The sequence below is a fragment of the Drosophila miranda genome, chromosome 2 (genome assembly GCF_003369915.1).
Source record: "Drosophila miranda strain MSH22 chromosome 2, D.miranda_PacBio2.1, whole genome shotgun sequence".
NCBI lineage: Eukaryota > Metazoa > Arthropoda > Insecta > Diptera > Drosophilidae > Drosophila > Drosophila miranda.
This window is the reverse complement of record NC_046675.1, coordinates 16194592-16219951: the sequence shown is the minus strand read 5'-3', so window position 1 is coordinate 16219951 and position 25360 is coordinate 16194592. Positions and strand designations below refer to the sequence as shown.

Below are 25360 nucleotides of genomic sequence, written 5' to 3'. Positions count from 1 at the left end.
CGGAGTCATTAGCATAATCAAATGTGCGTGATTGAGGCGTTTCTCTTCTGCTTCTCCTCTCGTTGCGTGCCAGATTCATTTTGTTTCGTTTTGCTTTGCCATGGATGATGGTGCTGGGCAGGAAGTTAGTCGCAGTTTTTTGCCTAATCAGGTGTGAATAATGTGACACTTAAACGCTTAGTCATACTGTGCTTCGACCTGGACGTCAGACGTTCGAAGTCACCTTAAAAATTTAGTCCTTAGTGCAAAGAAATCGTAACGGAAACACAGCATGGCGTCTTTCCAAGATTTGGAAGCTTTCGAGGCCGGGGCCAAACTTGTCCAAGGTGAGTGTGGATATGCCATCAAAGGTGTATGTATGTTTATTTCTTCAGCTTTTCCTTTTCAGATGACGAGGAGGTACCTCCGCCCAGAGTCTCCGCCCACCGCATAGTGATGAACGTGTTCATACTGATTCTGTTCAATCTGACCCTGATTGCGGCCATCATTGGTTTCTATTTGTATACTCAAAGCAACTCTGGAAAGGACCAGCAGAAAGTTCTAAATGGGGTCTACTGTGTCGGAGCCATCGCTCTCTTCGTGGTTCTGTATCAGATGGGCGTAAGTAGAGAATTTCGGCCAATATATATCTGCGTCACCACTGACATGGGCTATGTCCAACAGGACCTGTCCAAGGACAATCCCAATTTCTATTATATTTAGGTCGCTGCCGATTCCGTGGCACGTTCCCTTAACACAATCAACTCTATAAACCGTTTCTTTCTGCCGCTATGGGGGCACTCTCCCTCACCTTGGGTCTCAACTAATTTAATTATAGCTTTCTTTTGAGCGGCGACATGAATTGTATTGCATTAAGTGGCAGTGTCACGCAAGTCCTCGCACACGGCATGCCAAATTCATAATTGATAAGTGCAAGAACCTACTACTCGAACTACTATTACCGTACAGAACACGTTTCTCAACTGACGTCAACTCAGGATGCCGCACAGTTTTCTGTCATTCCAAAATGCTACACTCACAAAATACAGAACCACAATTAAACCCCAACTTGAAACTCGTACAGTTGTTTTATTTGTTCCCCGTGTTTAAGCATTTATTTTTGTTTTCAAAAACCAACATTGTTTAAGTGTTATAGTATATTATTGTTGCTCGATAAATCGAAATTTGATTAGTCATAGTCATATATTACAATTGCGATGTCGGCCAGACGTACTGTTTTGTTGTCCTACGACAAGCGTAATGTGGCACGCTGGTACTTCGGAGGCGTGGCCAGCTCGATGGCCGCCATGGTCACGCACCCGCTCGACCTGATGAAGGTTCTGATGCAGACGCAAGCGGAGAAGCTGTCCGTGGGGTCCACCTTCAAGAAGATAGTGCGCGAGCAGGGCGTGCTGGCCCTTTACAATGGCATTTCTGCCTCGCTGTTGCGCCAGTACACCTACACCCTGGCTCGCTTCGGTATCTACCAAATGGGCAGCGGAGTAATGGACACGAGCACGATGGCGCGAAAGACTTTCTTGGCAGCCGTTGCCGGTGGTATTGGAGGCTTCGTGGGAGCCCCTGCGGATCTGGTCAACGTTCGACTCCAGAACGACGTGAAGCTGCCGCCGGAACAGAGACGCAAGTAAGAGTGTATTACCGATCCCAAGGGCCTTACACCGACACCCACCCCGTGCCATTGCAGCTACAAACAGGCCATTGACGGTCTGATCCGCATCACTAGGGAGGAGGGATGGCGCAGCATGTTCAATGGCGCCAGCATGACGGCCCTGCGAGGCATGCTCATGACCGTGGGCCAAATCGCCTTCTATGAACAGAGCAAGGATGTGCTGGTGGGTCTGGGAATGCCGCAGAGCACATCAACGTACATCACGGCCTCCCTCATATCGGCAGCAGCTGCCACAACTCTCACCCAGCCCATCGATGTGGTGAAGACGCGTCGCATGAACGCCCGGCCCGGGGAGTACTCCGGTCTCACGGACATCTTCGTGAAGACAACGCTGGAGGGTCCAATGGCCTTCTTCAAGGGCTACACACCGGCCTTTGCCCGCCTCATGCCGCACACGGTGCTGCTCTTCTTGACGCTCGAGTTCCTGCGCATTAATTTTGGCTATCTGCCCGAACCGAAGCCGTCTACCACACCGCCGGCCAAGTAAAATTGAAAACTAATCATGTAATTTAATGATCGAAATTTTGCCGTGATTGTGTGTATTGTGCAAATACGAATCAAATTTTCAGTGTGTTTGCCTGTTTGTAAATGAAATTACATTTCGAATTTGCAATTTGCATTTTCTTTGGTGGAACTTTTTCGTTCCGTTTCGTTCCATTTCGATTTTACCCCAGTGAGCAGTCGGCTTACCATTTTATTTGGCCTCCCATATTCAATGAATGCTTTATGAGGTGGCGGCCATTACCCAGATGAATGTTTTAATGTGCTTTAAACCTAATGAATCTGTGTGATGTGGCTATGGTATCTCGCATTTTACCCGAGAAATCATAATGCGAGCACTCAGCACCTGGCAGTCGTATGGCTGATGTCGTGTAATCGCATTAAAGCCATTAACAGACTCGGCTGCAGACTAGGGGAAGCAGGAGAGCGTAGAGTAAAGAGGATGTGTGAGCCAAAGAGCAACGGACAATATAGAGAGCCAAGTTCCGTTGACATGAAAAAACAATCATACGCCCCGTGTGTTGGCCTAGATGAGAATGGCGTAACACGGTCAGCTTGTTATGGAATGATGTGGGTAGTTTTCTCCTTGAGCTCCCCATCTCATCCCGATGTCATTGCCTTTATCGATGCCATTGTGAGCTGCCATTCAACTGTTTAGCTGCCCATGCAATATTGATACCGGCCAATGGGTTTCCAATGTCCTAAACCGCGTTTAAGCTCAAAAAAAAAAAATAAAAGCAGGGGTGGTCTTACTCTTGAAGCTCCTTTTATCCATTTGGCCGTGACCATTTGTGCTCAGAAGTTAATTACATTAAATGTGCATTAAAGATTAATGAAACCCAAAATGTTCTCAGAATCGACTTACTCATCTGAGTCTCCCATGTAAATTATAATAAATAATTATGAGAAAGAATTTAATTTCACCGAGCAATGAACACAAAGTGCGTAGCCAATAAAGCAAATAAATATTTCAGTTGACCTTGGCATTTAAAAATTGAAGACGAACAAAATGTATCAAATTGAAGAATGGATATTAGGGTACATCCAAGTTTTAGTGTCAGTTTCAAGGCTAATCGAAGTGCTTTCTTTTGAACGTACTATCCCAAAATTCCTTGCGAATTGAATATTGAATTCAACTCGATGGAACTATTATAAAGGCAAGCAACTGATTCCGAAATTGTACAGTGGCTGATTCTGCTCAGAGTCTTTTATAATTCCGATGAAGTCTTTGGTTTGTTAAATACTTTTGTCTTAAGCAAGACTTAGATACGTCCACATATTAAACCACTTCAACAATTTCCACTTTATGCTGTTGAAAATGCGAGTGCTTCCGTCAGTTGAGTGGAAAACTTTATGACAATGCTTTGATGTGATGCCGAGGCTCAAGTACATAATAAAACTGCCATTTGGTTGCGCAAAATTTATGCAAATTTCTCATGTGCCGCCGCAGCATCAGGCAGCATCAACGAGCAGTAGAGCACGGCATTAGCAGCAAACAACATGCTGAAAACAAGGCCAACAACCAGTACATAAACATCAGCAGGAATAACGACCACAACGACAAATGCATAAATCAGTTTTAATGCAAATTTCGTTACATTCCGTGCTGCCGTCTCAATAAGCAGCCATTAATATGCTGCGCCTGCTGCATAAATTGTGCGATTTTTGCGGTTTTGCTTAATTATACGCATTGTCGCAAGGACATCGTCCAGTCCTGCCCCTGCATAATTATTCATGCGATGGTCAAGGACAATGTGGCCACAGCCCCAGCACGAGCAGGAGCAACAGCAGCAGGACAACGACAGCTACCAGTTGCCGCACATTTGCGGGCCACATTTTGCGTTGGAGGTTGTGTTGAAATAACTCCCATATTTATGACAGAATTGAGTCCGCAGCGAGACAGCATAAGGCATTCGCAATTGCCGGTCATTTAAATGCAGGCCAATAAATTCAAGCACACTTTTGAAGTGGCGCTTTGTCTTGGGGCGCTCATTTTGCCAGAGACCCGCCGACTCCGACTCCGACCCCTGACCCGACCCAGCCTAGCATTATCCGCTTTATGCACGGAAGTCCATTTATATTGCTGTCGTTTCAGAGTCCGGAGTGCGGTGTCCGGCGGAGACACACAAATAAAGTAGCACACTGGAGCCACAATGGAGTTGGACAGAGCACGCAGAACTGTTAAATACCTTCGTGTCCGGCTCCATTTCCACCTATACAGTAGAAGATGCCGGACTGCAATAAACTTCTAAATCAGTCGATTAAACTGCGATCTGCGAATGCCTCTAAAAGCACTCGATATATACTCGTTTGCTCCTATGTAGTCCTTACACGAGTATGTGGGGGGGAGGCTATGTATAAAAAGTTTCTGAAAAATGTTGAGCAATTAAAAGAAGTAGCGCGAAGTAGCTCTGGAAAGAAGAAGGCGTTGCCTTTGCGTGGGTTGGGGGCTTGTTCTGCTATCTTTTGTGTGGATTTTGCCGGCAGCAAAGTTCGCAGCGTGGCTAAGTGTGTAATGAAGTGAGAGGTTGAGGCAGAGGTAGCTTAAATACATGGGATTATGAAGCCCAGATAACCCACATAACCATGCAAGAATTTATTAATAGAAAAGGGGATTTCGCCTGCTATTTTAAGGTAATTACTTTCTCAATATTTCATCGCAAGACCTTATTATATATTGTACAAAGGACAATATTTTGATCGGATTTTTGCAAAGAAAATGGAATGTTTCCAACTCGCTTCTGGCTGTGCATATCTTTCCGTCTTTTGGCTGCATATAACATATGCCAGAGTCTTGAAGTTACTACATCATATATTTATATAAGAATTGGAAACAGTTCATCAAAAAGATACCATGGAACGATGCCTTTGTTAGGTCATCCAAAAGTTCGGCTCACAAAATCAAACTTTCTTCTACTTCGATTCTAAATTCTACATCTAAGCATCTGTATATCTTGGATTTCTTGGCATATTTGAATGCTGCACGCGCATAGCCCGGCCCAGCAGAAAGCATGACAGTTTATCTTTATAATTAGATCTCATCGACTGTATCTGTATCTGGCAGCTCGCACTCAGTTGTTTGCCAAAGTAGTTTACAATGGCAGCAGTCACTGCCAATTCCGTTGTGATTGTCATGGGGTCATGCTGGCTGGCTACACGTACAAGTCACCGACACCGGCGAAAGACTGAACCCATAACCGAACACAGACCCGGGGACCTAATGCTAGAAACCGAACTGCGCGAATCGTGAAACTTGGCTCATTAAAGATTAAGACGCATTAACACAAATGGTGTGGGGAGGCGAGCAATTTAGGCGCCATCAGCATGAATATTTATGTAAATTGGGATTACAAGTATTTTGTTGGTATTTTGTTAGGACAACACATCCTTGAAAGTTTTTGGCCATGTGACTAGGACAGGTTTTTCATTCCCGTAAATTTATATTTAATTTGAATTTAACACGCACATTTCGACTACTTAAAGTTCTCTTAAAGTAAAGTTCTCTGCAAAAGTGACCTTGCCGCAAAGCTGCTGCATCTTTGAGCTTGCTCTTTTTCCATTTTCCTTCTGGTTGAAGCTGCAGATGCCTTTTTGTTTCGACATGGTGTATTTTACATTTTCTGCACTCAAGGTTGCACATTTCACAGAACTGAAAAAAAAGGACGAAAATTCATCCGAAATAAATGTATGCGGTATAATTTATGCTGCCACGAAGCAAACCAACTCCCAGCTTATATTCATAAAATGGCACGAGGTACGGTACCGTTGTGTTGAACAGCCAAGGACGCTGGGATTTAGATGAATGAAATGCATAAAGATACCACTGCTGAACTGAACCGAAAACCGAGGTCATCTGTCGGGCCATAAAAAGAAGCGATTTCTGTGCCATTTCCGGGGCAACTATCCCTTTTAGCATTCAGATTGGCCCGCTTATCGCAGCTAATCAATATGCATTAAGTTACAATGATAGAACTTGGCAGATGCTTTGATGTCTGTCAAATGCTTATTGGCTACATTGTTGCCTAATGCAATTAGCCGCATTTATGCGCAATTTCGGTTGTGGCCCCGGCACTCCCTAGGTCGCAGGTCGTACACATAGCCACACATAGTCGGCATAGTCGACATAGCAAACATGCCAATTTCGTAGCTGCTTGTTCTTGAAATTTCATTACTTTGTGTAAACAAAGTACACATGCCCGATGCGGTATCTCCGCTAGCTCCTCCGTGCTCTGTCAGTGGTCCCAGCTCTCAGAGAGATGTGGTTTTGGCGCATGCGCGGATAAACCGGAAAGAGAATCCATAAGACCCAGCATTAAATCATTTTCCTGTGCTTCATTCAATTATCAAAAATAATTTAAAATAATTTTATGAGAAGAAACAACACACACACACACACACACACTTTCAAAGACTTATACATATATCCCGTCTGGTCACGTCCTAATCAGCAAAAGGTTTCTCCTAGTTGCGGTTATAAAGTCGGCTACGTGACTCGCATTTCCAATGATCCCCCAACAGCGTTCACATAAATACAAAAATTTCTAATTTATGTAGTTTACGTTTAGGATTTATTGCGCCTACTATTTTGGTGTTGTATATCGTTTTATCTGTGAATGTGAACTGAAAAGAAATTGATATGGATGGCTCTTTAAGCCTTTTTCGGTTTGTGTATGTTTGCGCTTGGCTGACGTGGCGTATGAGCAATGTGCTGAAACTGCTTTTAATGCGTGTGTGCCAATTTAGCGCTCCCCTAGAGTGGCGCTTCAGTCGAGTGCATTTGGAGAGAGCTGCCAGTAGCCAGGAGCTTGGAGCCTGGAGCCTGCCTGAAGAATCACCCAGCTGCGAGCAATTGAAGCACGCTTTCCATCAGTTAATTAAGCAAATTACGCCTGCTAATGGCAGCAGTCGAGTAGTCGGTCGCTTTTCCAGGGACCTTGACACTTTCCCTGGGTGTCGCAATGGATCTCTAAGGAGCACTAAAGCTGCGACATGTGCTGGCCTCAGAGCAAGGCGTTTCTTTACACCGAAACGCCCTCTTGGCCCCTGATGGAGCAGCCTCATAATCAGCATAATTCTTATGCTGATACAAAACAAAGGCAGAGGTCCACAGACACATAGATACTTGACTTGGAGAGGCCTGGCACTGATTTGAGCCAAGATCGTGGTCTGGCCTGGCCTGGCCTGGCTGCTGGTTCCTGCCAAGATTGTGCACTGAGATAATTATTTGGCCAGTCGGCCAATTCCATTTCCACTTACGAGTACACTCTCACTTTCACTTCCATGTTTCGCCGCTTTATGCCCCTTGACTGACGCTGTTGCTGTGCTGTTTGGTGTTGGCTGTTGGCGAGTTGTGCCCTGGAGACTAGTTGGTCGAGAGGAAGAAAGAGAGAGAGAGAGAGTAATGTCGGGTTTCCTGGCCGTCTGAGTATGTGTATCGCATCGTTATTATCTTTTGCTGGTAGGCGTTGCCGGCAAGTGTCATAAATAAAATGGCAACTATGCAGCCAACCAGCCACGAGTCGCGAGCCACGAGCCACGGCCTTGCTTTCCCACTTTCCTACTTTGCCACTTAAACACTATTATTAAGTAAATATATATATGTAAAGATATATGCCTAGCGAGTTTTATTTGAGGACTGCCTGCTGCTGGTTGGACTTGGACTAGGACCCTGCTCCTGCCGTATTCACTTCCCAGTGAATTACCCAAAGTTATTTTTGGTTTTAGTGCCAGGCTTCTCAGATTTGATTTCGTTTGCACTAATTGCGGGCAGTGTACAAATATGGCCAACCATTAATCACAGATACGACACGGACACATGTATGTACACATAAATTGTATATACATATACGAGTTTATATATATCAAAATCAAGTACCGAATGAGATTGGTGTTGTTCGGAATGTACTTCGAGTAAATAATTATAGTTGCATACAATATTTGTTCGACTCGAGGCTGTTTAAACAAGCTGCTTGGAGGATGGCATGGTATGTGGCCAGATCAATTACTAATTTATTGCCTATATCCTCAAGACTGCCGAATCATTTTCATTACCGAGTGAATCGCTTAAACGTCAAAAAATTCATTAGCTCTGGAAGAGCAAATATATATTATGGCTCTGAGAAGCGTTTTATTTGCCCATTAAAAAGTAAAGCACAGAAAGGGAAAATAGAAAAGCTATTTTCATGAATAACTAGTCAACCGAATACTCTATACTCTATAAACATTTAAACGTCTATTAAACCACATCATTTATTAGGTATGTAATAAATGGAAGCACACGAAGTGAGGAGCTTAACGAACTCTTTCGAAGAACTTTACCGTCAAAAGGAACCTAATATGAGCCCATAAATTCCCCACAAAGTAACTAACTTGAAGACAGACACACACATGCCCCACATACATCCTTCTGTTAACTTTTTTTTCATAATAGATAGCCGAGTCATGCGGACAAAATATTTTCATGCCTGAACCCTGCATACAGGCTCTGTATTCTAGGAACTGTTTGTCATGCCAAAGTCAATTTACTCCATTCAAAGACATTTTATTGGTTACTCGTCATATGTATATATAGAATATATATAGAAGACTCTAACAAGAGCTCCAAGTGGTATGCATGTTCCCAGCGTAAGAAACGGGCTGCGATGGCTCAAAAGTTTGCATGTCATTCAAGCCGCACTTCATTGGGAACCTGGGTTTCCTTATTATTGCTATTATTTTGGTTCTATTTTTTTGTAGGCCACAAGGTGTGAAACAACGAGTCAGTCTGTCTCAAAAATAGAAAATTATTTGCACTGTCAGGACATACGACTACCACTGCTCTTCCCCATTCGCTTGTTTTTACTATTAGAATGCAGTACTCTGGGCATTGCTTCCACTCTTCCACTACTGCTACTGTTGGGTCCCGGCTGGGGGTTTCGCTACTTTTTCGGGGCAGATTTGTTTTGCTTATCCCCAGAATGTAATGTAGTTTATAACATGCTGAAAAGTTTTGCTTCATGCTGGAAAGTGTGCTACGGATTCCGATGCTATGCGAACATGTCCGTGTCAGAAAAATGGGTGTGTGTGTGGGCGGGTGCGTACGAGTATGTGTTACGGGCTAATGCACCAAGGAATTCACTCAGCTACATTTTCATATGCTCAATTATTTAATACACAAGACGAATTACAGTATCAGAGCCAGTTTTGGATAGAGCTTCAGGTTCAGCTTCGGTTTCAGCTACAGAGTTAAATTTTTCCTGCTCGAATGGCTTTAAGTAAGAGTCAGTGCTTTGGGAGGCAGCGGAGCAATTATAATGCTGGCTATATAGCCTTTGAACCGCTTGTTGTCTGTCATAGACACGCCATCGATTGCAGCTGCTTTGCCTGGGCCAACTTTCTGCCCCATTTACCCATCGGCTGCCTCAATCCCTATCCCTGTCCCTGTCCCTGCCCCTATCCCTGTCGTGGGCAGCCACAAAGAAACAGTAACGAGAACAACAGCAGCAACAGAAACAAGAAAAACAAAGAATAAAAGCCGACAGCCGCACAGCTTAAGCAACACAAGGTGCCTCATTGCCCCATGCCACAACGTACTCCGGCTGTGCTCGTATTTATGCTCTTATTGTTGGGAGCGGAGCCGGCATGAAAGTGGCTTTTAAAGCCTGCTCCACAGACCAACTATAGTTGGCCTTTGTTTGCCTGAATTATTGATTTTCATTAGTGTCTTTCCCCGTCTTCGATTACATGGTTCTTCGTCTTCGAGCGACAGTTTCAGCTGGTTTTTGTTGCCTCACTTTCTCCCTCCCCCAAAGGGTACGATTATTGTGTATTTGATTTCCTTTGAAATCGCTACTCAATGGGCCGGTCTTGGTATCGGTCTCGGCTTCATGGAACCCATGTTGCGCTGATTTAATTACGGCCCACGTCTCCTGACCAACTCAATTGAAATGTTTGGCAGGCTTTAAGTTGGGCCCAGCCGTCTGGCGCATCTTGAGACCGCCCAGAACGACAACTGGGAATTTTTTAATTTAATTAAAACGTGGCTGGGGACCAGCGATAGCGATGGCGACGGCGACTGCGAATGTAGACGGTTGACGGTAGACGGCCCACTGCCTACTGTCCCTGTGGCCACAATGCAATTGTAAGGTTTCCATTTTAATTAAAGTTTTTACGCGCATTTCACTTACTCGAAATCGCAGCACCAACATCCGCCGACGGCCATCAGACGAACCGGCACATTTCATATTCCGTTAGACCCTTGGCAACCTGGATTCGAAAGGGAACTATTTGAATAGCAAAAGCCCAAAAGGGAGACAGTCAGTCTGATTTCTGATTTCCAGTTTCGCAGCGCTTCAAGTGTCTGCCATGCATGATACGAGTAACTGTTTCCCATCCCAACCAATCCCAGCAGGAGGCCAATTTCTGGAGCGGCTTTTCAAGTTTCGACTGGCAATTGAATGAAAGTTTACAAAAATCGAATGCAGCAGGTGTTTAATTTGCTATTGATGGGGCACGCTGATGACATTCCGCATACGCCATGTGGAACGCCTGGGCGGCATAAGACGCGAATAAGCTTTGGCTAAGATGGCTAAGGGCACAGCAGGGGCTTCGCTGGGGGCACCTTTTAAAGCTTCCCAAGTTGTGACATTCAGACAACCTGACAGCACACTTTCCCGCCTTTCACGAGCATTGTCAGGCATAATCGAGAGGCAATTATGCAGCGCAATGATCTGGGCCTTGAGTTGAACTTGTCATTAACGGAGCGGTATTTGCGTTTCTGGAAAATTAATTGGTCCATGCGGCAACCTATTCCCAAATGCGTGTCGCACCCACCTATCGGAACTATCTGACATAGCAATTACCCTTTTTGTCTCTGCCATCAGTCAAGTCAATGACCCGCTCGCTGGGCCCAGACTCAGAGCGTTGGCTGTTGATGCTAAATAATTGGCGCAGATAAACCAACATTAAGCCACATTAAATTATGCACTGAGGGACCCCGCAGCCCGCACAATTGAAGTGGTTCTTAGACAGACTACGGCCAACAGCCAACAGCCCACAGCCAGATGGCAGGGAAACAGGAGTAGGAATAGGAGCAGGCACAAGAGCAACAGCAGTCGGCGCTAGGGAAGGAGTGTCAGGAGCTGCAGGCTCCTGGGGTGACGGCAACGCAACGCTGCCGAGTAGCAATTAAAATGTCAATTGAAACGCCCTCGGGCGATGACTAGGCGGAAGGGTACATTCAGGCAGCCCCAGCCCCAGCCCCAACCGAAGCCAGAGCCAGCGCTGACAACGGAAATAGCAAAAACAGCGTGGCACACAGGCTGTGTCCGGAATACAGCACAGGAGCTGGCAAAGTCGCAGGCTAAAGGAAAACATTCCAATTTCAGTTCTCCTACGTTGGGGAACTGCCAGCAGCAATCTCCCCAGCTCCCAGCTCTCAACTAGCATCCAGACTCCATTGTCAACTAATTTCGGCAAGACCCCTTCCAAGTGTGTTGGACGCTGTCAAAGTTGCATTCGAGCCGAGCACCCACGCCTTTCCGGCCAAACGATATCCATTATGAACTTTCGCTTTTGGCAGTTAAGACCGACCCCAAACAACAATGGGATTGGGTTAAATTGCAGACCGCCAAAAGGAAGTCACATGAGAATGGAACGACACGGCCGGAATGGGGTCAAGTAGTGGGGCATTATGTGTGTGTGTGTTGTAGGCCCTTGACAAATAACCAGCAGCTTGAAGGGTTAAGTCGTTGCGGTAATGTGGCACCTGCCACAACCCCTTGTGCCTGGACTATCCACGGGGATAATTAAATTCCGCTTTTAAGTGCAACGCCATTCAGCGGTAAAAATAGTAACTAATGTGCTAGCAACCGAGCCAGTCGGATCCCGTTTTCATGGCTCACTGACTCAGCTTAATTTCATTAAAATCGCTAACGACCTAAAAATACCCAATGATCCAACGATATCCTTGTGGCCAGGTCAGTCATCCGTTGACTGGTCAAGGGACTCCATCATTTGGGTCCAGCGAACCCCAAAGGTTGAGTTTGTCATAGGTCAAGCACTGGACTGGAAGCTATTCGCCCGACCGTCTAGGTGGGAAATCAAATTACATATACGTGGGATTTATTTTCTGCCCTGCACACTTCGAGTTTACAATTAAATTAGAAACTTCGACTGTAGTTGGTAGCAGAAAACTTTGACGGCAGCGTCAGAACTCTCCGAATGCCTGCCCTATGGCGCACATCTGACGAAATAAACTACGTGACACAATTTCATATGAGTCTCGTATGAAACAACAGCAGCTGCAGTAACTTTGCCGTTCCATGTAGCACATAATCCCTGGACTTGCAGAGGGTTCAATGAACTCCCAGATCCCAGGAAGTTCAGATCCTTTGGGGAGTCTCCATTAGATATTGATATGGTCAGACTCTAGCAAAGGGATCCTAGTAATTATTAGATAATTTTATATTTATTAAAAAATCTGTTTCTAGTTATGGCAGGAATATTGAGCAGAATTTTGATTGAAGTGCAAGAAAATGGATAATGCTCCATGCAAGGGCACCTGAGAATACAATAAAAAATACTGATAAAATTCGAGGGAATGCTGTTTGGTTTTTGCTTCATTGCACATCAAAACACAACACAAGGCATGAGGAGCGGCTTGTGCAGCTAGTGGCAAACAGTTCAGTGAACCATAAATACATATGTATCTGCGGCATCTATGTGGCAGGTGGCAGGTGGCAGATGGGGCAGACACTTGGCCCCATTTCTTTTTCAATTCGTTTTCGTAGTCTTAGCCGGGTTTTATTTATTTATACGGCCAAATGTTGTCTTTCGATTCTGTTGTTCTCATTTTCTAGCCGGCAGCCGCTTCCTTGTTTGCCTGCCTAAACCGATGCTCCTTTCTGGCCCCCGCTACCACGCTGCACTTGCGCTCATTAAACATTTAGATACATTGTCTGGCTCTGGCTGGCAGAGGAGAGTGTGTAGGATCCGACGGAGATACCGGAGGAGCGGTCTCTGGAGGAAACTGCTGCTTAGGCAGGGGGTTGGTCTGCAGACAAAAGATATGAGGCAAAAGCGCAACGTCAAAAAGGAAATTGTACGCTTAATGGTCATTGCCGGGCCAAATGGAGCTGCCATTGGGTGCAGAAGCGGAGCGCATTTGCCGAGTCTCCTTTCGCCTATTGAAATATTTAAAAGGATTTCTTTTCCAACCCTGTCCAGTCCGGCACGGCCCGTCTGTTGGCCCTCTTTCGAACGGTCCGGGATTAAGCAAATCAAAAAGTCAGTGGCCCCAGCAGCATCAGAGTCTCGGTTTGAGCCAGCGACATCGACAGTAGTGGATACCGTATCTGAACACGGTTCGTACCCGTTCCTGTTCTGTGTCCATGTCAGCATCGTCGCAGTTGCAGTTGCAGCCTTGTCCGAATGCAATTAAAATGTCAGCGCTGCAGACGTGGGGGCTGCAGCCGGTTGCAGGGAAAAATTGCTGGCTAACATGCGATGCCAAAGAGCTCCAAATGGGGGTCCGGGGCACTATTCTACCCTCGGGACACTCCAAACACGCATTTGCCATTCCAAAAAGGACTCTGGACTCTAGGACTGTATACTGGACTGCATAGCTGCTGGATTCGTAAACTGTCAGGCGACTAACTGGAGTGATGAGCGAGAAACCCGACCACGCCCCATGCACCACGCCATTAAGCACACTTGTGATGTACGTAAATTAATTTACTGTCGGCCATTTATGTTCACCAACAACCATCGCCGACACCAACACCTACACCGACAGCAGCAGCATCCACAATAACAGGCGAAGAAGAGTCAGACGAGTTTTTAGTCGCCTTATTGACAGACATAATTTGTAGCCGGCAAAAAAGTTGCAGCTCCAAAAGTTTTCTAATAAATAACATTTAGCACCATCAACGGGAACAGCGGCGGCAGCTCCCATAAAAACAGAATACAAAAAAAGTAAGAGACAAATCCTAATTATCGATTCGACAAGCGGCAGCAGATCCCTAAAGGATTTATTATTAACTTTTATATATAACATTTACGAGTTTGTCTGGGGTATTCGATCTATGTATGTGTGCGTACGAGCTATATGAGGAATAAATCCATTTATTCCAACAAATTAAAGCAGGTGATGGTATGAAAAAGTTTTTTATAATCTATATTATAGTGTCAAACCCATGCTATACTATTTTTATATATTTTTATCGGTATTATGGATATCGCTTATTCAGGTCCACTCCCTTGCTCACCATCCACTTGCTGATGTTGCTGATGCTTCTTGGCGTGGTCCCCTACTGTCAGCCCGTGCAACTAGTTATTATCAATACCGTTATTTAGCTGCCTGCCACTAGCCATCCACGCACCCCTTGGGGGAAGCTAAATATGTGTGAGTCTCGAATGGCGACCGCAAGTTGCGGATATTATCTGGAGGGTGTCACTTTGTTGGCAACAGATACTTAAGTGCTGTCCAGGCGGGTCTCCTGCCAAATTCCTGCCGTTGGCCCACGTTGCGGCGTGCCGAGGTCAGGCTTGTAAACGGAAGCACGCGACTATGGCGGAAATTGCAGCACATGCAACGCACGCAGCCAGCCACTTGGCACTCTGCCACCCACTGATTCCACCTCTCACCCTAGCAGCCCCAGCGTCATCGAGATGCCATCAGCAGCATTCCGGGCTGAAATGAGACGTTTTTTCTTCCCCATTTTTTTTAAACAAATTAAAGTAAAAATTGCAATGCCTGGCATGCCATAAATACGAAAGTTTAAGACCTTGACAGCCATGACCAATTGACCCAATTGTTCGGCCATACTTTGCATGTGCTGAGGTGTTTGTGTGGGCGCTGCTGTAGAAGTGGGGGAGTGGGGGAGTGGGAGTCCGAGTGGGTGCCGTGCCGGTCTTTGAGTGCAGCCCGAAAATTGCAGCAGCCATCGTGAGAGTGGCCAAATTGAATTTGAAGCGCAATCCGTAGTAGTACCTAAAATAGGGCCAGTCCGAAAGGCCTTAATTGCAGTGCCAACATTGACTTTAAGCGAAGTTTCGGTCTGGCCCAAGCTGAAGCTCCAACAAAGAGAGGACCACGGCTCTCTTAGCCGTAACTTTCTCTTCATTCGCTTTTATCCGGCTCGGAGTCCGTGCTCGGGCCCCCGAAACACGACCTAGGCAACGGTAAAGGCACGGCAATGGCAAGGCAAACGGCGCGCTTTCTCGCCTGTCAGTTTGCCGCAGTCAAGCAATGAACACGCATCGCGCGGTTGCCACAGCCCCGAGAGAATACTAGCCCGAAAGGATAACGATATCGTGGCCAGAAGTGAACCTCTGTGAGATCCTTCCTTACAGCCACAGGCTATACGTACGCACGGAATTCATTTACAGTTTTACAATATACACCGGACACCCGCTCCGAGATAGAGTTTTTAAGAGTGCCACTGTGTGTCCTAGTGTGTGTCCCAGTGTATGAGTGTTTGTGTGTGGCATCAACATGACCAGAGCGAGTGCAACCGCTGGCTGGCATTACTTCCGCCATTGTGGCACCACCTCGGACTCGGTCCACGCAGATTGAGTTTGTGCTAAAGCCGCAAATCCAACGGCTAGTTGCAAATTCACAACGTGCCACTTGCAACGTGCCCCTGCCGCAACTAAAACACTGACACCTACGCTGTCGCTACATCTATCCCCCCACCACCACCATTCGAATTCGTCCGCCCCGTGTCCGTTCCCGTAGCCGTATCCATACCCGTAGCCGTACCCGATCCCGTATCCGTGTTCGCGTCGCGGTTCGTTGAGCTGGCAGCCAAAAATGTCGGTTTAGCTGCCCTATTATCTCCATACACATATCCGGGGGTGTATTCTGCATTCTGGCCGTGTCGGTGTATCCGCGGGACGTGTCGCTAACCAACAAAATGCAGCTGCTTCTCCTCGACGCCATCGCCATCGCCATTGCTGGCCATGTAAGTGATATCTGTGTAATGCTATATGGGTTGGATTTTTAGAACTGAATTGCGGTCTGCTTTTGCTACTGCATCAGCACTCCTGCTCTTGACGTACTACCACAATAAATTACCTGATAGAATGCCTCGGGTCTGAGGCTTCTGCCATGTTTTTGAATTGAAATGCAGCTGCATCAACTGCAGCCTCGAGATAGGCCCGGCCGTAATTAAATTTCAGACAATTTTATCAAAATTTACGACACACTTGCAGCAGAAACAGCAGCAGCAGTTGCCACACTACACCGCAGTTGCTGCTGCCACTGCCGTCATACAGCCATAACTCTTCGTCCTACTCCTTTTACACACCGTGTCGTCCCATTGTACCCATCGCTGCTCCTGGGTTCCACGTGTTCAATGAAAACAAAACCATGTCGAAATCGAGATGCGGCCGCGGGCCATATTTTTTTTCGGTCCGTCAATGTGTCCCTTTTTTGTGTTGAAAAATTCGGAAAAACTAAAGTCGAACTCCATTAGGACGTACCGAAAGGAGCATGATTTATTGTATGTAAGGGCTATGCATCATCATATTTTAAAGGAATCCAAAATGGGTGTGTGTACAGATAGGAAATCTTATTGATCTTATGGCAGAGGTTTTGAATATCGCAAAATGATGCGGGACATTGCAGTTCTGCTGAACGGCAGTTTGAAAAAATAAAAACCAGCGACCAGATGCAACCATATCCAAGAGTTTTAAATTTTTGTTTAAAGATTTCTACCCTGTTCAGAAAGTGTACATGTTCCAATTGATGTGCTTCTTTTTTCAAGCTTAACGTGTACGGGCCATAAATATAGGTCATTATTTGGCTTCTACCCCAAATCGTAATAAATCACTGTTCTCTCGTTGCTCAAAATTAGTAAAATGCAAATAACATGACATTATTAATGATTTAGTTCAAATAAAAGAAACAAACGTTGGCACACACACAAACATATATATTGCACATAATAATAAAATATGAAACAAGGCAAATGCGAATCCGGTTTATAGGGAATGAATACCTTAACGATGACTGAGCCAGCCTGCCGTTGGGAGTGGGGGGAAATATCGAATACCCGGTGTTTTATCAATTGCCATATCGCGTGCTCAGGCGAAACATGGCAAAAAATAAATAATACAAAAAATTCAGCAAATGAATGTAACGAAAATGAAATTGCTGCGAGTTGAACAATGAATTCGCGTTTCATGTTGCCAACCGGAGAGCGCCCCCAAAGAGCATTCCAAGTGTGTGAACTGTTTGGACAACAAGGAGCTCGATAGTGACACACACAAAGGGCATATTTAGTTTCAGAATGATACAATCATCCCAGTATTTTCCTTTCATTTTCTGGCACTGCTATTTTGATGGTCGCCATTAGCTATTTGTTGTTTGTTGTTTGTTGTTTGCTGCTTGATGTTGTTCCCTGCTAATCGAAGTTTATGTTTTGCATTCATGTAAGCCAAAGACAGTTTGAATATGCCCGCAAGCTCTCCAGATAGTATCTAGGCAAGCCACGCCCGGTCTCAACTATTGTATCCGGCTATCGCCTATCAACTACCTATCCCAGTCCCACTCCCACTCCTCTGATGTTGCTCCCATGTTCTCATGTTGCGACTGTCAGTTTAATACAAATGAACTGTTTATGTTAATAAATGAGCTCACCGGTTTATGGGTATAGTCGTACCGGAGGAGCAGGGCCAGGCCAGGCCACTCAGTAATGTGAGGTACAAGGCGGATGTGGATGGATATGGGCACGGGACTGGCTGGCAGGGCTCCCCAAAGGGGGGAGCATTACATCATTAAGGCAACACCTGCTGTGTTGGTGTGTGTGTGAGTGTGTCGGGAGTCGGTGTTACAGTAGTGTGTGTCAATGTCAAGAGGAACCTACGCATTTTGGCTCAATGCCACCTTCTCTACTTGCCTTCCTGGTCGTGCTGCAAGCAAATTACGCCTAATTAACATTTCTTTTTTTTTTCAATTTATTCCACACATATTTCGTAGGGTTTCTCTATGACTACACTTAGCGGAAAACCATTGATGTTCAGTTTGTGCATACAAACATTTTAAAATATAAATATTTTTGAATTTCCAAAACTCTTACACTGAACAAAGCCAACTGATATTTCAAATGTTTTCCAGACTTTAATTGTTCATTATTATTTTCGAGTACATTTTTAAACGTATTTCTTGTTCACATTACACTGAACAAAACACCTATTTTTTAAACAAAATTTAATAATTCAACTAAAACCATTTACATATTAGGAATTTAATGGAAATTTAAAGCCAAAATAATTAATATTTCAATTAAAATTTTCACTGAATTTTTTTAACAAGTCAGTGTACTTTTTTTTAGTTTTTATGGACTTCATAAAATAAACATTGTTCATTTCTCAGTTACATATTCGCTATTTTTATTTATAAGTAGGTACACTGTACACATATATGTATGTATATACTGCTGATACTAGAGTAAAACAAAATTAATTTAAATTTTAAACCATATATGCTTTAAGTTCTAAAAAAGATTATGTAAGCATGATTGAATTTGATTTGTACCACCAACAAATCATGATGTGTAAATAAACCTTCAGTTTGCTTTGGGAGAATTACCTAAAAGTGTTTTTTTCTCAGTGCAGTCAGCTGAGAGCCGGCCGTGAGCGTCTTTGCCGCTCTGTTGGGCGTTTAATAGCCGGAAATCTGTCTATTTCCGCTTGCCGTGGCGTTGATTATACTTAATAGATGACCGACTGTAGGAGCTCTCGCTCTCTTTTTCTCAGACTGCTAATTTTTCTTTTCTCCTGCTGCCTGCTGCCTTCTGCCTGATACTCGAGTATTAGTCGGGCTGTAATTATGCTCTAATTATACCCCATATGGTTGTGTTTTTGTAAGCTGGCGGGTTGCTGTTTTTGAGGTGCAAAGAAAAATCTCGGCTCTGATGTAATTACAACCCCACGTGTAAAAGCTTGGAAGCTCCTGCCCCATAACGGTCCTAATCCTAGTTGTTTCAGTTACGTACGAGACAGGTGGAACTGTGCAGACGCCGCCAGATAATGGGCTAATGGAATGGCAATGGCCAATACGGTTGGGTTGAATGGCATTGCTTGTGCCTAATTAGGCTGTCAATTGTATGGAATTATGCTAGTTAGCCACAAATTATTTTCTAAATAATTATTTAATGAATAAATGTATTGAATATTTTTGTAATCTTCTTATTTCTCTTTCTCTTTTCAGGGAAATTAAATCCAACAATTCCAATAAAAAAAGGAAGAATTAAATAAAAAGACAAGAACAATGAGTTTAATTTAAAGGAAAAATTTAATTAAAAACATAGCTCTAACGATACATATCAAATCCAGTCTGATTTTATTTTACTAATATAATAGTTTACTAATAATAGAAATAAATAAATGCATTCTTAGAATTACAATCTAAAAATTCATTTCAAAGTTTTTCAAGTGCTAAATTTATCAAGCAATCCAAAGTATCTTCAAGTGAAAATATTATAGAATTAAAAAAAAAATACAGAAATATTTTTAAATAAACATCCATCAAGAAGTGTTTCGTTTATTAAATTGAGTGTGTCTAGTCGGTGGCATTGTAATTGAACGGAAATAACGAATCACGCGAGTTTCCGTCTCCTACAAAAGAACGCACACACACACACGAACTGACATACATATATTCATTTTCGTATACCTATGGAGAAAAGTGTGCCCGAGAGTTGCGGAGTTCCGTGAGAGTCGCGTCAAATCGCTTTGTCATGTAATGTCTTTATGCCTCTCGGCGGATCAAGTGCTTAAGCGATAAGCGAAAGCAGCTGCTCGGCTCGGTTCTGCTCTGCTGTGGATTTTGTATGCATAAGTGAAAGCACGCATGGCTATGCCATACCTCGCAATAAGGTGAAGGGAGCCCCAGGAGTACCACCAAGTCGAGGCCTAAGAATTCCATCGCGCTCCACACGACAACGGATTAGCTGCACAACGTTAAAAGCGCTCCTCGAAACATATAGAAACACAAATAGAAGGAAACAAAGTAGGGGAATAAAGGCATAGCGAAGCCCAGCGGGAAGCTGGGATTTAGACCCCATCACATCCATCCTGCCTCGACGCCTGGGATGACGTCAACTGTGTGTGAATGGGCCAGCAATTAAGCTGTTAACGATGCACGCGCTCTCTCAAGCCCCACAGCCAGAGACAAACAGGGCCTCTGATACCGGCGACCGGCAACGCGTCCAGGACGACCCACATAGAGACACAGATAGAGACATTTACGAGCATAAGCAAACCCATGAAAAATGCATGCAGCTCTGCTGCGTCCAATGTCGCTGATTAATTCCAAGTAAGTTGATGAGCTCTGCTCTTTTACGCTTCTTTTTTAACGATACCACTTTGACGCTTTACGAGCGAGTGTGCCAGTTAGCCGCTCCAGATCGGTGGGGAGCCAACCAACGCGTTAATTTCTCGTAATCATCACAGTTTTAAAACGAAACAAGCTTGGAAGAGTGGCTAGAGGCGTTCGGGAAATGAGTAGTCGGGGAGAAAAAAAGATTGGAAATGGTAGAAGCTTGGAGTGAACTTCTCGATTTCTTTTAAACACTAATGTAGATATTGGATACAAATATATTAGTAGTTTCCAATATATTTATTATGTTTTTGATTTCTCTAAGGATTTTTTCTCTTAAAGCTGTATAAGCTCTCTGGATAGCAGCATAAAAGACTATGGCTTAGGTTCTGTAAAATAGCTCTTTGCCACAATTTTGGCAAATTATGTGAACAATTCATTCAAATTTGTTGTATTCAAAACCCTTCATTAAACCTATTTTAAATTCTTATCCTTTATGCTCTTGCAACCGGCAATCAAACAATTTTTGGCAAAATTTTCCACATTTTATTCATGTAATTTCGTTTTAAAATTAGATTACAGACACTTGCCTGTGGGGTAGCGTCCGAAATGGGAGCATACTTTTCATCGCTCATCAAAAATGCGAACGAAATTATAAAGAGATAGACCGAGACGCGGAAAGGCGGACGGAGTTTTGTTGCTCTTGTGGGTTTAGCTGCTGCTACTGCTACTGTTATTATTGTTATGGCAGCTTGTGTACTAAAAATACAACACCGAAAATAATTTCTGATGCATGCACAAGGGCAGAGAAGACAAAATGAAGTGAGGTGTAGAGGCAGCCGCAAGGTCTGTTCTTCATAGAATTGTGTGGAGAGGAGAGTTTGCCTGGCATTTTGTTTGCCGAAAATTGGACAGCCAAACAAATAGATGGAATAGTTGAAAGCAAAATCTTGGCAAGACAGCTTCGGCAAGTCATCTAATTCCCTGAATTCAAACACTTTTGCCAAAGCCATAGACTAGCACACACATGCATAAATTCGTAGTTGTTTGTTGGCAGGCGGCCTTTGAAAAGTCGGTGAAATAAATGTGAATGGAAGCCCAAGCCCAAGCCCAAGCTCGAGTGATGTGTCTAGCAAGAAGCAGGAGCCAAGAGCCAGGAGCTCAGCCTAAAACAGGCAATTCATAGGCAGACGGGCTGCCAGCTTGGCTTCAATGGCGCCCATTCACCGGCTTAAACACACACACACACGGGAAATGTGTGGCATCGACATCGGCATCGGCATATGTATGTATGTGTGTGGATGTGGCATAAATCAAGCCCATGGAGGCCACTCTCGTACAGATACAGACTCGTGCGGGAGCAGCCTTCCAATGCTGCAGCCGATGGCGCTTAAAGGCATTTTCGCAAAAGTTTCCGACTTGAGCATTTCAATCGTCTGTTTTATTGCTCACATATTTTATGCCGTTTATGCTCAAAATTCAGCTCAACTCTCCTCACACATCGCGACTCTCACACTCGCACTCACAGACAGTTTAGTAAGTAACTTGGCTTCCACCAGTTTCTGTCTGTCTGTGTGTGTGTGTTGTCCTGCGGCGTTGAGCAAGCAGCAACTCTTGCCACGGCTAAGGAAAAACCGCAATGCGGCACATTATGCGCGATGAAATTCCCTCAAGTCCCTTTCAGTCCCGACCAGAAAAAGGGAAAACGCAGTCGCGAAAGAAATGCGGAAATGTTTGCCCCAGCGCCAGCTCCAGTCGTGGGCGTGGCCATGGTTGGACATGGCTATTTGGTTGCATTCTGCTCGTCCTCCCAGCAGTCCCCATGCCCATGCCCATGCCAATGCCCCCGTCACGTCTTTGATGAAGCCGGAGTCACTTCAAGTGTTTGCCTTGGGTTTTCCGGTGTTTTGCTGTTTCGTTGTTTTGCGTCTCTCGGTTTTTGCCAACCAAAAAAAACATAATTAATTAATGTTTTTGTGAGTGAAAATGTTGTTTAATTGTGCACCTGCCGCCGCTGTCTGCCGCTGACGGTGCGGCTAAGTAAATATTAATGTTTGCCTTTGTGCGTTGACATTGCGCATACGCCGCGTGGCTTTAAATTTATGTCTGCCGCTGACAGGAGGAACTTTGGGTCTCCTTTTGATTGAAATGTTTGTCAAGTTTGTTGTCAATGTTTGTTCGAGGCGTCTCATAATGATTTGCCAGCAGCATTCGCAGCATAAGAACCGACAATCATAAAGCCTGGCAACAAAGTACACACTTTTGTGTGTGCTCCGGCTCAGGCCCAGGTCCGAGCTAAAGATGATCTCTCGCCTTTGCACAAGGCCGGGAACGACCGTGAGAAACGATGGTTCCAAGGCGCCTCGGCTTCCAATAAGACAAAGACGGGGCCCACTCGCTTAAATATCGATTTTTATTTACTAATGAAAAGTGAACATAAAAAGCAAAAGACACTTAACCCTTTTATTGAATCGGCCACGCAATCTGCAGATGACGTCAGATAGTCGGCACTGCCGAGGCACATCGCCAAGCGGTTGCCTGACTGACTGATAAACTGACGGACTGGCTGACTGCCTGGCTCCCTGACTGACTGACTGCCCGACTGACTGAACGAGTGACTGGTTCACTGACAGGCCATGCGGAGGCTACGGTTTGGCTCAGTGCCTGCCCAAGAGGCAGAAGCGCTCCGTCCATTGAAATAATTCTTTAAAAACATGAACCATCGCTATAGTCAGCATTCCGACTACGAGATATCCTGTACATCTATACCTACGCGAAGCTTTGTTCCATATCATGCCATAAAAGCGAAAATCACAGAAGTTTGCACAACATATGCGTACCGGCCTCAGGGAATTGTGAGGAGGTATACGAGTATACATACCCTATAGGATCGGACATACCTTCCATCGACCTATTGCATACATTAGACGTAGCACAACATACCCTTTTGCTCTATGAGTACCGGGTATAAAAAGACACTGCCACACTGGCTGAATGTGTGTCGTTGTCTGTCCACCTCTCGAAGCGCACACATCACTCCTCTGCCAATGGGTGGCTGTGTTTCTCTGGGTGTTGGGTGCTGGGTGTTGGGTGTAGGGTTGTAGAAGCGTTTAACCCACATAATAATTACTGTACTGAAAGGTTAAAGCGGACGTAGGGCTTGGGAAATAATGTGTAAAGTTCGAGTCGATAATTGCAGCGAATGTTTGGGGTACTGGCACTGTAACATAGGTATTGTTAAATATAAAACTTCCTCCTGTCTTATAATCGCGACTACTAATTGCTTCGATATTTGGCCAACCCCGTAGTGGCGCCTATTCAGACCCATAATTGCCGAGCAACGCATCGCTGGACTCGAATTCTTTTCGTCCTATTTTTGGTATTTCACGATTTGCGATTGAGTGGTGAACAGTGCGCGGTCGGCTGCATGTGCCACTTCCGCCTGATAGCGTCATGGTTCCGGATCCGTATCGAGTGGGTAAAGGGGGTGGACTGTTGGTACGTGTGGCAATGTGCCCTCAGGAGGTATGGGGGGCGTGTGGCTCGCATTCCACGACAGAGCAGGCACAGTGCATTGCTCAAATAAAACAGGGCTTGCGTGACATTTGCGCGTTAGTCTCGAAATGCGTTTGTTTTGATGGTCGGGGACAGCAAGGAAATGCCACATTCAGATCGCTTTGGGTAGTTTTTTTTTTGTCTTTTTGCAAAGGTTTATTAGTTGTTTGTCTGTTTTCCATCTAAAAGATGGAGTGGGGCACATGCCAACATTGTAATATGCCCGCGTATAAATAGACCAGCGGAAAATGTGGGCTATCTTTGCAGAGCAATTTGTGTAATATATATACAAATTTAGTTTAATTTTTTAATGTACTTACTTAGATCTATGTGCAGCTGTTGCTTACCAAATCGGATTTGTTAATCTTGGCTCAGAGTTGTTCGGAACAACACCCAAATTTCATCTAAATTAAGTCTCAAGCAACTGCAAGCCTTCATATTTTCTATTACTCAATTCAGAAATACAAATGGTAAAAATCTGACAGAAAATAACAGGAAGAAAACGGAATACAATATTTTGCAGAATCTAGGATGAAAATAAATACTACGACGTACAACCATAGTAAAAAACCTAAGATTAAAAATATGCACACTTATAAATAAGATAAATTAGACTTGAGAATAATATGAAAATATATATATTTCATATTTAAATTAAATATTTACATATTTAAATTAAATATGGGCCGCAGTAAGAATACTTCTTTGTTAAGTTCAGAGTAAATTGTATTTAATTTTACTATTTCTACCTAAAATCCAAATATTTGATTTAAATATGGGTGTTTTTCTTTATAACATACAATGCCCTGTTTTTTGAGCGCAGCGACTAAATGCTCCATCGGCATACTTTTATGACATCAGGTTAGATCAGACAATTAAGGAGTTATTTAGTTATTTAGTGCAGTCTTCCTCGGTATTTAATGGTCATGAAACATCCCATTGGATCCACACTTTTGAATGTGCAGTACTTTGATTTTCCTTTCGCCTGTTGAGTTCAGGGAATTCTATAGCGGGAGTGCCGACTACATGTTTCAGTCTTCTCTAAACAGTACTGACCACTTGGCGCTGAAATAAGGGCAGCTCTTTAATCTCTTAGTCCCTGGGGCAAAACCTTAGGGCTGTTTCCGCACCCGGTCCCGGTCCAGTGGTTAGCTTTAATGTGAGTGGTGCGGGTGAGTGGTGTTTGTCTTGAAAGCAGCAACTGCATTTAGTATGCAAACAAAATGGGAACAAAACTGTCGTTATTTATGCAAACCTAACTTCTGCTCTTTAGAAATTATTATTTCGCTCTTTTCACATTTGCCTTTTTCCCGTGGCCGTTGTTCGCTCGT

The 25360-nt window shown here is 44.3% G+C and overlaps 2 protein-coding genes across 3 annotated transcripts; both read left to right on the top strand.

Annotated features, from left to right (window-relative positions):
- The first annotated feature begins 183 nt into the window (after positions 1–183).
- Positions 184–19458, top strand: LOC108157801. 2 transcript variants are annotated; one of them, XM_033389868.1, is made up of 3 exons: positions 184–326; positions 389–600; positions 19365–19458. In XM_033389868.1, exons 1-3 carry the CDS (start codon positions 272–274, stop codon positions 19371–19373), a joined length of 276 nt encoding a protein of 91 aa, XP_033245759.1. In that variant the 5' UTR covers positions 184–271; the 3' UTR covers positions 19374–19458. The 2 variants fall into 2 exon arrangements, with proteins under 2 accessions (XP_033245759.1, XP_017145482.1); XM_017289993.2 differs by lacking the exon at positions 19365–19458 and adding an exon at positions 664–1058 and having other exon boundaries at positions 188–326.
- Positions 1153–2242, top strand: LOC108157799 (mitochondrial dicarboxylate carrier). Its single transcript, XM_017289992.2, has 2 exons — positions 1153–1624; positions 1685–2242. The coding sequence occupies exons 1-2, from the start codon at positions 1197–1199 to the stop codon at positions 2154–2156; spliced, it is 900 nt and encodes a 299-aa protein (XP_017145481.1). The 5' UTR covers positions 1153–1196; the 3' UTR covers positions 2157–2242.
- Positions 19459–25360: the final 5902 nt, after the last annotated feature.

Excerpts from the sequence above, each read along its gene's own strand:
- LOC108157801 (XM_017289993.2), top strand. The coding sequence starts at position 272 with ATGGCGTCTTTCCAAGATTTGGAAGCTTTCGAGGCCGGGGCCAAACTT. Across the intron at positions 327-388 it reads CGGGGCCAAACTTGTCCAAG|ATGACGAGGAGGTACCTCCG; the intron begins GTGAGTGTGGAT and ends TTTCCTTTTCAG. Across the intron at positions 601-663 it reads TGGTTCTGTATCAGATGGGC|GACCTGTCCAAGGACAATCC; the intron begins GTAAGTAGAGAA and ends TATGTCCAACAG.
- LOC108157799 (XM_017289992.2), top strand. The coding sequence starts at position 1,197 with ATGTCGGCCAGACGTACTGTTTTGTTGTCCTACGACAAGCGTAATGTG. Across the intron at positions 1,625-1,684 it reads CCGCCGGAACAGAGACGCAA|CTACAAACAGGCCATTGACG; the intron begins GTAAGAGTGTAT and ends GTGCCATTGCAG.